Source organism: Anastrepha obliqua, chromosome 3, assembly GCF_027943255.1.
Source record: "Anastrepha obliqua isolate idAnaObli1 chromosome 3, idAnaObli1_1.0, whole genome shotgun sequence".
Classification (NCBI taxonomy): Eukaryota; Metazoa; Arthropoda; class Insecta; order Diptera; family Tephritidae; genus Anastrepha; species Anastrepha obliqua.
In genome coordinates this window covers 57,093,739-57,110,082 of record NC_072894.1, presented here as the reverse complement: position 1 = coordinate 57,110,082, position 16,344 = coordinate 57,093,739, and the positions used below count along the sequence as shown (strand labels likewise).

Genomic DNA, 16,344 nt, shown 5'->3' with positions numbered 1-16,344 from the left:
TTAAACACATTTCGAAAAATTTCTTTAAGCCAATACATATGTATGTGTGTTTGTAAGGTATGCATTCTAAATTTGAAAGTTAATTATACTTTTTTAAGCAAGAACTATCAAAAGGCTCTAAAACGACTATGTTGAAGTAAGATTTAGTGTGTGAAACTTCAAAACGGCATTTAAGAAAAACAAAGATTAAAATAACAAATGCTTTTCTTCTGAACTAAGGCAAATTTCCAGATACAGTATTAGCCTGCAACTACATAAATTTCTCGCATTTGCACACTTTTTGTCGCAGCCACTTTCGAACAAGTTCATAAAACTACTCAATATCACAGCACAGGCACACGCACGTATTCACAATAACCCAGCAAACACAAGAAAAAATTTAGTTTCAGCGTTCATTACACTTTTCCCAGACCTTGTCCTCAACTTGTGCTGAAGTTGAATAATATTTGAGAATTCATTAACAACTTTCTTGCAGCGTTGAATTCTTCCTTGCCATTTTATTTTAAAAATAATGCTATTATTTAAAAAAGAAGCGTATGTAACTAATTGTAAAGTAGCTGATATTTCAGTAGCTGATATTCGAGTTCAACTTGCGTATTTTATTTTGATTTTTTTCATGTCGTTGCTAAGTAATTGCAGTACCTGATCAATTAAGTATCAAATATTGAAGTAATTTTATTTTATGTAATTTATCTTTTTTTAGGTTTATATAATTGATTTTCAATTGAAACAATTTATTTAACTTAGGAATATACGAAATCAGTTTCAATTAAGGTCTATAAATAAGTTCGTGCGGTTTTTTTTCGAAATTTGAATTTCGGATCATTCCCATGGCTTTTAAACGTTTGGAAATGGTTGATTGATCAACTCCCAAAGTTTTTGTAACCTCTTCTTGCGTTTGAGCCGGATCTTGATCGAGCAATTCCTCCAATTCGGTATCCATGAACTTTGGCGGCGCGGCCAAAATCACCACTTTTAAAGCGTGCAAACCACTTCTGGCACGTTCGCTCAGCTAGAGCATGCTCACCATAAACTTCCACCAAGATACGATGACTTTCGGCTGCTTTTTTCTTCATATTAAAGAATTCCCCGCAAAAACACATTATTTGGCACGAAATTCGACATTTTCAAGTGTGGTAAAAATATTGTTGTTTACGCTTCAAATAAAAAACTTATACTGACGCTTGTGCCTTACGACAGTAGCTCTCCAATGAATGTTTGGAAATGTGGATCGATGGAATAATAATCAAGTTACGCCATCTGTTGTAAAACCGCACGAACTTATCCATAGACCTATTATAAAATAAGAAAGATTATTCCATTTGATACCAATTGGAAAAATCTCTGTGAGATCAATTGAGCAATTATTTATAACTCAACTTAATAACTAAAAAAACTCACTATAAAAAAAAGGTGCCTTTTAAGTTAAAATTCTGTTGAGAATTAACGTTGAAAGCTATTTTACATCATATTCATCTGAAGTTGATACCAAACTAAGGGTTTATTGGGGAATAGCAAACTGAAAAGAAATTTTCACACGTAGTACAAATGTACGTACGTACGTTCGTTAGCTGCTGTACTGAACATTCATTCACGTACGAATGTATCGTACAATAATATAAAAAGAAAGTGTTACGAATTGGGTGTGTTCGAACTGGTTAAATATACAAAAGAAATGCTCTTCACATTATTCAAAGCCAAGTGGAAGTCGGCAATGCCAGAAATCAATGGTTTTCTTATGCACACACACACATGCATGTAGGTAGGTGTGTAGGTTTGCTTTACAGCTCGTTAGCGTGCTGAGCATGCGCGACCAGTGTCAGTGCCAACCAGCTTTAGTGCCGACAAGCAATCGTTGTCGGACAACGCCTGCCGTATTGTACTCTGGTAGATATTGTTGACCCAGTTTTCACTTTGATGCATATTTACGAATTGTTTTCTTGTTGTTTTAATTGTATTGCAAGTAATTAATAATATCCAAAAGGATTGGGTTAATTGAATTGTTTTCGTACTTCCGGCACCTTCAACTAAGCGAACTTCAGCAATGTAAAGATACTTAAGTAAAGACATACTTACATACATACGTACATATGGATAAGAAAAGAAAGTGAGTTTGGCCCTGCATACTATATAGCTTAAAAAATAAATACAATAATTCATCGATACATATCTACCTCAACTTGTATGTAATTATAAATAGAAAGTGGTGACTGTTGACAATTTTGTTGATATATGCGCATTCAGGTATACTCATATGTACAGATGTTTACAAAAGAAAAACCAGTCTATTTGTAGAGAAGGACGTGCGCATGCAATTTCTGCATTTGCTTTCGAGCAAACTCCCTCGAGACATATTCGTCTCTATATTTTTCATAAATGGAATCTAATATCACTTTTCTGTTGAAAACAAGTAAATGCGCAGTACTCGCCACGTCAAAACTACTGAAAACCTTAGATTTATGATGCTTCTTCTGGAACTCGTGCACACCATATTCTGGCAAGGAGCTTCCATCATAAGAACCAGCGAAATACTGATATTGCAGTTACTAGTGATCATTTGCGACTAGAAATGGGTATCAGCCAGTAAGAAATTCTAGATCAGTATATGTAAATAAAGGGCTTAAAATTAACAATAACTTTTCTCTAAATTTAAAAAATTCGGTTATGGAAATGTTTATTTCGACCTTTCCGTCGTCCATTGCTGGCCTCTTTGCATACTACAGCTGTGTAATTCACAGTTGACAAATTTGATAGACTTACGCCAGTTCCAAAATATATATAAATGTTCCGATAGAGTGGTTAATTTTGCGCCACCCTTTATAATTAATATATAACTGCAGATTATTGACTTTTCGGAATTCAAACTGCCCTACAAGAACTGCATTTGTCTTGTCGATTTTGAGGAAGTTGAGCAGGAAGAAGACTGTCTCTCTCAGCCTGAAAATGTGTCCTCTTGCAAAAATGTGTACTCTGATTTATTTGTGCAAGCTGCATAAGCCTCTTACAGAATAGCTACTACTGGTATATGTATGTAAAAATACGTGTGACGTACTGGGTTGTTATAAGCCGTGTTAAGTATCTTCTTTAATCAGGAGGGATTAGCTTTAAGTCGTTAGACAGACACGTTTGTCTATTATCACACTCTTAAAGGTAAGGTACTCGGCTGCAAAGAAGATGCCTCTCTTACCACTTATACTCCTTTGAACGCCACCATAACAAAGAGTTAAATTCTATCAGAAAGTAGTCGAATAAAACTCAAATATTACCAGGTGCAACGGCTTAATTAGTCAAGAAAAGATTCCTAGACCGCCACTAGAGGATCTTGTGAACTTACACATACTTTAGTATACATCGCTCATTTGTTGCAAGAGTGGCACCGCCCAAAAAATATTTTTACAAAATTATAAAAATTAAAAATATTTAAATAGATAAGCTGTATAAAAAATTCACGGCAATATCAGTTAAAAAGTATGTCCTTAAATGTAAATATGTCTTTACTTTCACTTAGGTGGGCATAGTAAATTGAAAACTTTGAAGCCGTTCTTCACGAGATTTTGATTTTTTTTCTTTTTGATTCTGATACTCCTAGAGCAAACGAGAGATATATCTTGGTAGTCACCCACCTTTTTAAGAGCGATCCGCAGCAAGCTAAAGGAACTCCTCCATACTGGAATTGTCTGAAAAACTACCACTAATTAGCTCGACCGCTGTAGCCGAATGGGTTGGTGCGTGACTACCATTTGGAATTCACAGAGAGACCGTAGGTTCGAATCTCGGTAAAACACCAAAATTAAGAAAAACATTTTTCTAATAGCGGTCGCCTCTCGGTAGGCAATTTCAAACCTCCGAGTGTATTTCTGCCATGAAAAAATTGCTCATAAAAAATATCTGCCATTCGGAGTCGGCTTAAAACTGTAGGTCCCTCCACAAATAGGAGGAGGAACTCGGCCAAACACCCAAAAAGAATGTACGCGCCAGTTATATATATATATAATGAGCTCTATTTAAGCATATTAGCTATGGCTAGAATCTTCAGAAATAGCCTAATCCTCAATGACAGCCTAATAACACTAGACAGAGACAACGACTTTTGACGCTTTCAGATATACCAAAAAAGTTATTAAAACTGGCACTGGTTTCAATCAAGAATTGCGCATTAATTTCTGTAAGTTTTTACGTGTTTCTTTTCTTTTTTCTTTACTTTTCGTTACTTACTTACTTTTCCCATTGAAGAGCCTTTTTTACTCCTCTTATTGACCAGGCTACACTGCATGGAGTTCTCACTGCATTTTGTAAAATGCAACACTGCAACAATTGTAAAATTTATTAATCAAGCTCACGTATTGTAAATTACGTTCAATTAAAGCCTGAATTGCTAAAAACTTCCCATACGATCTTTTGTATGGTTATGCTGGAAATGGAGCGACTTGCAGAAATAGCTTGCAGAAATGGCGTATACGCTCTGCATACCGAAATCAATAACACTGCCGTCATGGTGATGCTGAATTCACCTGAAGGTACAGGGTTTGATTGAAAAGTAATGAGCCTTATTTTTTCAAGCAGTTTTATTAAACCTTTTGGCTTATACAACTAATATTCTTCAAAATAGAACCCTTGAGCGTCAATACACTGCTGGTAACGGTCCTTTTACTGCAGGAAACATTCAGAAAACATCCGCCGGCATCGCGTTCAATTCGTCTGTCACAGTTTTTTGGATCGCCTCGATGGAGTCGAAACGCCTTCCCTTCAGCTTTCTTTTCAGGTGCGGGAACAACAAGGAGTCCGGAGGGGACAGGTCTGGGCTGTAGGGAGGGTAGAGAAGCACCGGAACCCCCATCTTGGCCAATACAGAAGTGCGGAGGAAGGCGGTGTGCGCCAGCGCATTGTCGTGATGAAGGGTCCAATTGTTGACGAGGTCGGGCCGAACCCAGGCGACGCGGTTTTTCATTGTAAAATGCCGCGTTTACAGTGCTTCCTGGAGGTACAAACTCCTTGTGGACGATGCCTCGAAAGTCGAAAAAGATGATCAGCATGGTTTTCACCTTGGATTTCGACATGCGCGCCTTCTTGGGTCGCGGCGACTGGCTCGTGTGCCACTCCTGCCCTGGGCACTGGACATGGATTGGTCTCCGTAAGCCTCCTTGATTAGCCCAATGGTTTCGGTACTCGTTTTGTTTAACTTTACGCAAAATTTTATTTAGTAACGTTGCTCCAACGATCGCTGCATTTTCGCCACTGCAAAATCCTAACACACTTTTAAAACAGCTTTCACGCGCGGAGCGATGTTGACTGCACCGCTGTTGCCAGCGAACTGGGACCGGTTTCTAGTGGAAGGGCACCAGCCGATTCGGTTAATCGCTTGGCAGACGCTCCGTGCGGGAAGGCTCATTACTTTTCAATCAAACCCTGTATACAGACGTATGTGTTATGTATACACTATGACGCTTACAACCGTTGCTTGGGTGTTTGGGCGAGCTCATCCTCTTATTTGTGGCGCGCGTCTTCATGATTGGCCCCGAATGCGGTATGATGCCGAATATGAAGTATTTTGTATGCCCTGTGCACTACCAAATGATAGTCACGCACCTACCCGTTAGCTCACGGCGGCGGAATGCAAGCGTATATATATTTATTTGTGAAAACAAAGAATTGAATCAGATTGTGCGCAATTTTTTGTCAGCATCAATAAAAATAGCATTGGTTCGAATCAAAGGTTTCGCACTAATTTGTGTGTGTTTGCTCCTTTTACTGAAAGGCATCACTGCATGATGTTCTGACTGAATTTTTGTGTCATTAAGTACTAATTGTGAAATTTATTAATCAAGTTCATGTATAGTAGGTGTAATTAAAGCCTGAATTGTTAAAAATTTCCTTTGTGTAGTTATGTTGGGTGCGGCTTGCAGAAATCGCGTGTATGCTCTGTATACCGAAATCAATAATCACTGCTTTTGTTTGGGCGAGCTCCTCCTCTTATTTGTGGTGCGCGTCTTCATGATATGCCACAAATGGAGGTACCTTCAGCCTTATGCCGCCTTTAAACGGAAATACGCTCGGAGGCTTGCCATTGCATGCCGAAGGGCAAGCGCTAATATAAAGTATTTTTATATGCCCTGTTTTTCGAACCTGTGCACCACCAAATTCTAGTTACGCACCAACCCGTTAGGCCACAGCGGCTGCAAAACTTGTTTTGTTTTAGTTATTCTTGTTTGTGATATTTTTCACTTTTCTTAATATTATTCATCGAGTGATCTTAATTTCTTTGCACAAATATTTGCTAGGACTCTGCGTTTAGCATCGTCCATGACTTAAAACAATTCAATTTTTACGAATTGCTTGTTTTCACACTGCTTGAACTCATTGTATGCACTCCCAATTGACCCACATTCGGCCATCATGCATGTGCTATGAAGATACATATGTACATATGTCTGTATGTGTAAGAAAACCTAGCTATTTATAAAAAAACACAAAATCAAATGCTTGTACTTAGAGGAGAGTTATTTTATTTTACAAATATTTCTATTGCCTCTTGGATATTTATGTAGCTACGAGTTTTGGTTTTTGAATTTTTTCGTCAGATTGAGTTTAGCTGAATACACATACATACCATATATGCACGTATATTTATGTATGTCGTAGTTGCCGCCACTTTCTTTGCTCTTTTGCTTTTTATGCAACTTCTATTTACTTCACGCTCGCTTGACTTGTATGCGGTGGTCTAGATTTAAATGCATTGCCAGCCACAGCTTCTTTTCTTAGTTTACCCACAAAAGCAGGCACTTAACTTAAGTAGTGCTGTACAACAAAATATTTGCTAGGAAAGTTAGACCTCAATCCAAAAAAACACAGTAAATTAAATTATATGGAATTCAAAATGGTTTCTTTTATTGCTTCTAAAAGTTTGAAGTTGGCGGTCGAGTGACTGGTGTTTGCGCCTATTCTAAAGCAAATCAACTCTATGTACATTACTCTATGTATATTATGCGCATTTTTGCATTCCAAAGAAGGAGCTGCATATGCAGAATACCCGAATATGGATAAATTCGTTTTTATTTTGGTTTTATGTGGTCCACATGATTTTTGATCCCATGCACCCAATTATAAATATGTATATTGGGTATTCAATCGAGCGACTTTCCTTATTTTTGGTGTGCGTCTTGATGTTTTCCCAAAAATGAACGAACCTACAGTTTTATGACGCCTCCGAAGGGCACATAGTGTTTTATGCGGAACTTTTTTATGGCAGAAATATACTCGGAGGTTCACTTGCGGAGAGCTGATCGCTGTTAGAAAAAACATTTTCCATCATTTTAGTGCTTCATGCCAGGAGATTCGAACCTATGTTTTACCGAATGATAGTCACCCACCAACTCAAGCGGTTACGGCAGCCGCTGCTAACCGGTGAACACCCAATTAGTGCTACGTTGATGCACAAAATCTACATCTATTCTGCGAAAAATATTTTTTATATTATTTTTTTTCTACTTCTAATAAAGGGTGGTTAAATTTTAAAGGCCAGTGTTGATTTTGAATAAAATACAATTTTTCTCTTTATTATGACAATATTGGTATGGTTCAATTGGGTATTGAACAAAATATTGGCTGCGGCCTCGGCGGCACACCTCCATCCGATGGTCCAAATTTTCAATGACGCTGCGGCATAATTGAGGTTCTATGCCGTTAATGTGCCGAATTATCTCATCCTTTAGCTCTTGAATTGTTGCTGGCTTATCGACGTACACCTTTTCTTTCAAATAACCCTAAAGAAAGAAGTCCAACGGTGTCGTTGACGCTTAGGTGTGGTTCACAATCAACATCGGCCCTTGAAATTTAACCACCCTTTATTTAGAATCGATATGGTTACAATTATTCATAACAGGCAGTTCAGAGAAACCGATTTAATAGTGTTTTGTTTTTGGATTTCTTATACGGCATGTCTTGAAAATAATAGTCATTAGCAGCCTACGCTGCGTGCTGTGAAAAGTACGAGTAAAATGTGTTAATTTTATTGCCGGGATTTTATACTATCCAGCAACCTAACAACACATTATTCTGTGGATTCGACAGAATTGTAAACATTTTTATAAGCTAAACTATTTTGGAATAGCACACAGTAGGCCGCCTCATACATGTAACTACTTTCTAACGCCAGCAAAAGGAGCGCACGTTTCTCTTCTATTGTAAGCCAAAATACGCATAGTAAATCTCATCCTATTTTAAGTTTTAATCATATTTTAATTAGCAATCATTTTTGCTTTTAATTTTCATAGTAAATTTTATTTTGAACTCATGTGGCTCATATGAACTAGTCAAAAACTAGTCCATTTCGGACTAGTAAACAAATGCATATGCCTACATAACGAGATGCTTTTATTCGCCATTTAACTAGTTTTTTTGCCTTTTAGCAATAATTCTCCTCTCTCACGTCATACCCCATGTTCGTTTATATGTACTTCTCCTTTTCACATATCACATGCACATTCAACTACATATGCATACACATACATTCATATGCACACATTTAAAAACTTATTTCGGTTTGCATGCTAAAAGAATATGTCGAAACATTGCGCATTAAGTGCACTCGCATTGCAATTTTAACTTATTTTAACTTGCGAATGGGACTTGCGGAGGGAGATTATGACACACACACTACGAGTATAAGTGCATATGTAAGAACTCGGCTGTATGAGCTCTCGCCGGTTTGTGAAATTTGGCACTTTCAAGTATTCCATTTAACCCAAACTATTTCCCTCCTTTGTTAAGCTGCAAGACAGAATAAGCAGTAATACAGATAAAGTAGATATGTGAGAAAAATTCTTGCGAAATTTCTTTCACAACGCTTCAGGATGTTAATGAGTAAGGCAAGCAAAAAGTGTGAAAGCGTGCAAAAATGAGCGCACAATGAAGAAGTTTTAAGGCGAAATTGATGTAAAAGAAAATAAAGAGGCAAATTGTTTACCACTTGAAACTACTTGCATTAGGGTGCTAATTATTTTCTTGTACTCGTATCGAAATCATTAAAAAAAAAGAACTACGTATTAATTGAAAGTATTAAATAATAAATTCGGTAAATATTTTATGACCACTTAAAAAATACTAAATTGCTAAGTCGATGTTAACTGAAATATTCTGAATATTACCTCATTCCCTCTTTTGCTCTGACTATGACACTACACTATTTTCCAAATATAAAACTACTTTTTTTAGTGTCTGGCAAATCTGATTTGGCGCGCATTCCCAACAGTTACCAACTCATTAAGCGCACGCAGTGGATAAAATTTACTGAATTATAAAGAAGGAGTGATTTCACTTGGCTTTTGTCAAGAGTGATTTCAATTAGCTGATTTTTATGCTTTACGTTACGTTGCACAGTAGGTCAAATCACTACTTTTTCTGTACGAAATTAGTAACAGCTGCAAAGCCATATTATATGTATATATATATACAGCCTTTTTGGGTGTTTGGCCGAGCTCCTCCTTCTATTTGTGTGTGCATCTTGGCGTTGTTCCACAAATGGAGGGACCTACAGTTTCAAGCCGACTCTGAACGGCAGATATTTTTATGAGGAGCTTTTTCATGGCAGAAATGCACTCGGAGGTTTGCCATTGCCTGCCGGGGGCGACCGCTATTAGAAAAATGTTTTTCTTAGTTTTGGTGTTTTCACCGAGATTCGAACCGACGTTCTCTCTGTGGATTCCGAATGGTAGTCACGCACCAACCCATTCGGCTACGGCGGCCGCCATATTACTTGCAACAAAAATAGTGGAAAATTGTATAAAGCAGAACAGCTTTAGTAAAGAAGGCAAATTAACCCAATCATAACCAAAAATACAACATTAGTTGTTTTCAAGCCATTAATTTAAACAAAAATTATTCTTATCATCAATTATTATTTTACATTATTTGAACAGAATTACTAGCTACTGAGGCCTTTGGCTTTTAAAGAGAAATATACTTACTTGCTTTCATGCTCAGTCAACTACGTTTTTGAAAAGAAAACAAAATTAAGGAATTATTGTTCGTTTCCGCTTTACACGCTTTTAAAGAAACATACAAAAAAACACTTTTTCAAATGAGGTGAGGGCCTAAAATATTCGTTCGTTTGTAGGTTCCCCACCCAAGTTTCAAATAGGGCACTTTATTAATACCGTGGCTACTCGCACAATTTGCAATTTAAAGTACAGTGCACGGAACTTTTGTTATTACTAAATTTAATTTTTTAACTCCTTAAAAGAAATCAAAAAAGGTTAACATTTTAAAAGTGTAAGCTTACAAGCTACAATTTTGAAGCCAACAAACCATTTTTAAGGCTAAGGTATATTTTTAAGGTTTCCATTAAAAAATTACTGCAAGAAAACGATTATTTCACTCTACAAATAACATTTTATGACGTTAAGAAAATAAGTTTCCATCGCCTTTGGTAACAACCTCCGCTTTTCTAATTAAGTTAAGTACAAGTACAAATGTGTGTGGGAAAGCATTCATAAATAACTTCAGTGTGTGTTGAGCACTCATCAAAGGCTTGAGCTAAGAGTGTATTAGTGTGAGTGCTAACAGACTATCAGGCAGGCCAGCATATATGATGGGCACAGTACCGCTCGTTTATATAGTTGCAAGCTTATACGAAAAAAAAAACATTTTTTGTACGCGAGGTTCTAAAGTGTGAACATGGCTAATCTCTGTTATGTGAACATCACCCGAATTTTTCTTGTTTTTATTTAAAAGTCTTCTATCGTTTGCTTTTAAGTAATTTGTAACCAAAATAGCAAAAAAGATTGCAGCTGTACTTAGTTAAAGGGACGCAAAAAATTCGTAACGCAATGAGTACAGGCAATTAGATACACATTTCAATATTTTGCGAGTAGATGTGTGTAAAATTAAGCGCAAAACAAATAGAATAAATTATCCATTCGTTAGAGAGAGATGGCATTAAGAAATTCATCGAATGGGCTGACGAAAATTCTATCAGAGATGAAATGCACAGATAAAGCATTGCAAATGAAGCAATAAAACAAATAACAAAGCAATAAATAAATCAAAATAACAAATAAATAAATAAACAAAATGTTTAAGTTGCAATTGTGCGCCATGACTATAAACTTTTCAATAAAAACCGTTTATTATTTAAAAAATAAATTTTTCAGGTTGTCGTTTCGTTTATGTGAGAGGGTTTAAATAAATTAATTCACCTAAATAAACGTTATTTGGCAGAAAAACAAAAGCCAACAAATTGTCGCATTGACATTTCGCCCAATAAACTTCAAGAGCAGGTTTATTTATTTATTTTTTTCAAAGTAAATTTCCATAATTCAGAAGCGTTGTTCTGACACTAAACGATTCATGATGACTTACATACCAAACCTTACTGAACAGAAATGTCAACGCAGTTTGCATTCTCAGCTGTCAAACCATAGTTATCGATATCGATAGTTCTCATGCAGCTAAATAAATACCTGATACAACAGCGTTGGCAATAATAGTAGCCCGAAATTTTGAAAAGTCCTCACTTTTTGTTTATTTCTTAATTAATTTTTCGTATTTTTTTACAAAAAATATATTTCATACAACTTTGTGCAAAAATATAATAAAGAATTCAAAAATGTTCTTCAAATTACAATGCTTTTTAAGTGATTTAGGAACAATTTCAAGTATGTACAATAGATTTATGGCCCAATGGATTTGGTTTTAACAAAATGCAAGTGCAAAGTGACCCCAAAATCGAGTTGATTTTTCAATTTTTTTTTTCATTGTCTTGTGCATTTTCTCCATGTAAAAAAAATTGGAGCTTTCGTTATATGAAAGAAAATGCAAAGCACCGGCAATAAAAAACATTAACACAAATTTTGAGTTAATATTAGCTGGCACAGTACTATACCAAAATTTATGAGCTACATAATTGCATAGCCAGAATTTGTCTAGAGATTCTAAATAAAAAGGTTAAAGGTTTCATGAAAATTTATTTTGTTTTCAATTGTAGAAAATTGAAACTTTCAGTTATTTGGTTTTTGTTGTATTTAAAAAAAAAAAAAAACATTAAACAAATTTTATAAAAACTAAATAAATAGTCCAAGCTTTCCAACATGCCACACCGCTATTATTGTGAACACAGGGGTATGTGTTATGTTTGTTTTTATTTACAAGTGCGCATTTATTTTGTACTTTTCATTTTCCTCTTATATGTTGCTGTTGTTTTAACGCATTTTAAGTTTAACAAGCAAAAGAACAAGCACAATTTGCAGTTTCCTTTACTCTTCTTACACAAACATCGATGCACTATACTGTATATGTAGCAGCTACACGCAACGCAGCGCATCACATTGCTTATTTGAAACTTGCTGAAGCTTGGCGGCGTTGTGCTGACATGGCTTATACGCCCCAACGTCTCAACGCTGCAGCAGAGCTTTTCTTTATCTTATTTTACTTTGATTTTCCTCTTTTTGTGTTTTGTTTTTAGTTTTGTGCAGTTTCCCATACACATATTCGCGTGTTCCTTTAACCCACTTTTCCGCATGTGCATACAAAGATACATCCAATTGTTTATATGTTAGGTGGTGTGTGTGTCTGTGTGTGTGTAGAGACTCTGTTATCTACACCCAAATCGACGCTTGCACTTGCCAAATTGTTGTTGTTTTAATTATAGTGTTTGCACTATGTTTCAGCAACGACGCTGACGACGAGATTGACGATGACGACAATGAAACCAACCAGGGACCTAACTATAAATGATGCATGTAACAACAGTTCACCGCCTGCAACATGCAAGTGGCAAGTGGCAAGCGTCTTGATGGCAGCCAGCAGCAGAATTTGCACACTCCCATACACTTGCATACACGTGCATACACTATACATAAAAACATATTATAGTAGAAAGACAACAATTACAAAAATATCATCCACAGCAGCAGGCAACTATTTTCACCTGAATTCCTGCTGCGTACGCTTGCATTTAGCACCGTCAATAAGGCAGGCACTAGTTGACGGGTCTGCCGCCTTCCTTTTACCTGTTAAATGCTAGCTAGTTGGCAAACGGCGGTACTACCGAATTTATTGCACGATGCTGCGGAAATTCAACTGTGATCACAACCTTCGTTGTTCCTCGCTGTTTGCTATTTTGCCATTTTACCATAAGGTGCCAGTTTCGCCTTCGATTTGAAGTATTTTGGTTGGCTACAGTTTCAGTTCCGCCTTTAGGTGATTCTTAACTATGCTGGATTTACTTTAAGTGCCATTTTACAAGCATCACGTCACACTTTTGCTTTTGTGTAATGCGTACAAGGTGTTTATGTTTTTTACTTCTTGCAACATTTCCAAAACTAGCGTCTTAACAGCTCTGTAGAAATGAATAAGTAAATAAAAGAAAGCGAATGAATACAGTTAAAGATTAAGAAAAAAACGGTGAAACTAACGTAAACTTTAAAGTTATATTAGTAGTTTCAAATCAAACAAAAGTCACGATACAATTCCCTGCAAAGTTTCTTCTATATTGCGACACATTATAAGCCACAGAATTGCATTCCGAAACGGCTGGTGTTGTGGCTTTCTGCACGAAGAATTGCGGCCGAGAGTAGACTTGTAAATTACACTTGAAAAGTAATTGTTTCGTGTGTTATAAAGTTTTTAAATTATGTAGGAAGAGTTAAATGTTTGCAGGCATATATACGAACCAATATTATGGCTTACTGATATAAAACTTATCGCCCGTAGGTGAATGTGTTTGAGCGTGGCATGTCGCTAGTTGTTTGTGGATTCAAGCCAGCGGTAAAAAGGGAAGAGAATATGTTTTAGGCAAGCAATGGCATGCCCCGATCGCTTGCTATTGGTAGTTATCAAGTACATTTGTAGCAATATTGCTAATGATGATGGTTAGTTGCAAAGTTATTACCGATAGTTACCAATAGAGTATTAGAAATCAAGGAAAACACAGGAATAATGAGGGAGTAAGGCCAAAACATATTAGCTTCAACATACTAAGCTTATAGATATCGGCTTCAGGTTTCAGTTTTCCATATTAAAACTAACTCGAAAGTATTTAGTTTCACAGCTATATTTTGACTCGTACAAGGTTTATTATTCTTACTTAATTGAAGACATATACTAGACTAAGTGCATTTTAATAAAAAAAACTTCCTTCGTTTTCAGCTTTGAAATCACTTTTTGTAACATAAGCCATTAAAAGTCAAAGTGACATAAAATCTTTATAGAAAACAAAGGTTTTAAAACTATTTATTGCTTATTTTAGATTTTTTACTAGACAAACATAGAAGATAGCACTGAATGACTTCTAACGATTCTTGTTTGACAATTCATCAGATCAACATTCGACATACTTTAGTGCCTGTCGCTCACATTTTCCAGGAAAGCAAAGAAAGCGAACAAAGTGCATGAAGTTTGTTAAAAAGTTAGTTTGCAATTTTGCAAATATGAAAATTCCATAGACATTCTAAGCACACAATTTTAGTAGCGTCCATCCAAGCGGAAAACCTCGAGGGGCAAAAAGCTTTGTCCAAGTATTTTTTCCGAATAATTAGACTGCTTGATCAATCATTTGGAAAAAATTTCAATTTCGGTGTTTGCCAAGAATATTTTTCATATTTATAATTAAGCAAAAATAAAAGTTGCTATTTTTATTTCAGAATACAAAAAAAAATATTAATTCTCGACATAGAATATTTTCAAATATCTACTTAATAATTTCTAAAGTGCACAGAATCGATGAATATATGTGTGTAAATAAGTTATCGTATATACATATAAACACGGTAGCGCGGAAGCTCGCGTCCAATTCTGATAACTTTTTGCTAATTAAAAAAAAGTAGTTTTGAGTGATGGAAATCTTTGCCTGCCCTTTACGCACTCCATTGTTTGTCTATTTGTATACAGCAGCTGTCTAGTTCACAAGCATCAAATATGGTTTAGGTACGACGCCATTTGCAAAAATTATAAATCTTCCGATTGCGTGATTAATTTTTCGCCACCTGCAGTATATCTATACAATTGACGCCTAACTTCTTTAATTAGAGCCTTTATTCGGTATCAGGCCCGGCTCCTCCTTCTATTTGTGGTGTGCGCGCTGAGGTTTTCGCACAAATGAAGATACCTACAGTTTCACGCCGCTTTCGAATGGCAGTTGTTTTTTTATGAGGATCTGTGCCATTACCTACCGAGCGGCTATTAGAAAAAACTGGTTCTATCATTTGGTATTTCATTCCCAGGATTTCGAACCGATATTGAATTAAATAAATTTTGTATTATTTTGGATTTAAATTTACAGCGAACAGATCATTAATAGGCCTCTTCTTTAGTAAGTGGTATATCCGCGATATGCAGTCGTGCAGCCCTGCTCATTAAAATCTCTGGACCATGTAAGTATATGAGAGATTCATCAGTCTTTATATGGAAGTTGACGGCTCCTCACTTCTCAGTAGGTTTCATCACCGCTTCACCAACGTTTCACTTTAGACTCTTTCAACTGGGTAGTCAAGAATTGCGCTGGACTCTAGTTATATGTAAAAACGAACTCATGAATTCGTTTGCATATTCATAGCATAAATTGAGCCATACGATGTCTAACTCGGAATCATAAAACTTATTTCTTTAAGATTATTTTATATAATTGATCCCAGTAGAAATTGAATTTGAATTTAAGTATACTGAACTTTTCGCACTATTCCACTAACAACAACAAAATCAACAACCTTGAGTTATTCTACTTTACCGTTATAAAGCGGAATGAGTCAGGTCAAATGCCTTAACATTTCTTAGCTGTAAATAAAGGACACCAAGCACAAGTGCCACCACCACTTCGGCCACATGAAATTCGAAGCTAACTTTTCTAATATATTTCAAAGTATAAGAAATAATCAGAAAGTAGTTCATACTTTATAGTCAACTACATATTATTAACAGCCTTAGTGTACAAAACACACGATGAAGTTGTTAGAAACATTGTCGATTGCAGCTGCAGCATCCACGTCAATGGCATCTGTGCGTATAACTACTTAGGTAGTATTTATGTACACATACATGCACATGCGGGCATACTTGCATACATTCTACAATGCCACACGCAAAAGTTTTAGTAAGTAGCGTAACATTTGTTGGTTGAGTATCCGATAAGAATCATCCTCACGTGATTCGTTCAAGATGCAATTCAATTGCTTTGTTGCGAAGCATTCAATACTTTGTTATATATAATATGTATGTGTGTATGTATGTGAATGTACAAGCTTACTTCTACAGACGTTTGTGCATAAAAGTATTAATAGTTTTAGGAGCTGATAGCTTGTTTCTGTTTTTATAGAAATGCACACATTGCCATGTCAGGAATATCATTTAAACCGA

The 16,344-nt window shown here is 36.0% G+C and overlaps 1 protein-coding gene across 1 annotated transcript in view; it reads left to right on the top strand.

Moving 5' to 3' along the window:
- Positions 1-2,067: 2,067 nt before the first annotated feature.
- The window catches only part of LOC129241671 (dentin sialophosphoprotein-like), a 71,990-nt gene continuing 57,713 nt past the window's right edge, over positions 2,068-16,344 (top strand). Inside the window, exon 1 of the mRNA XM_054878129.1 lies at positions 2,068-2,107. Coding sequence (XP_054734104.1) covers positions 2,091-2,107 — 17 coding nt within the window. The 5' untranslated portion in view covers positions 2,068-2,090. The remainder of the gene's footprint in view (positions 2,108-16,344) is intronic.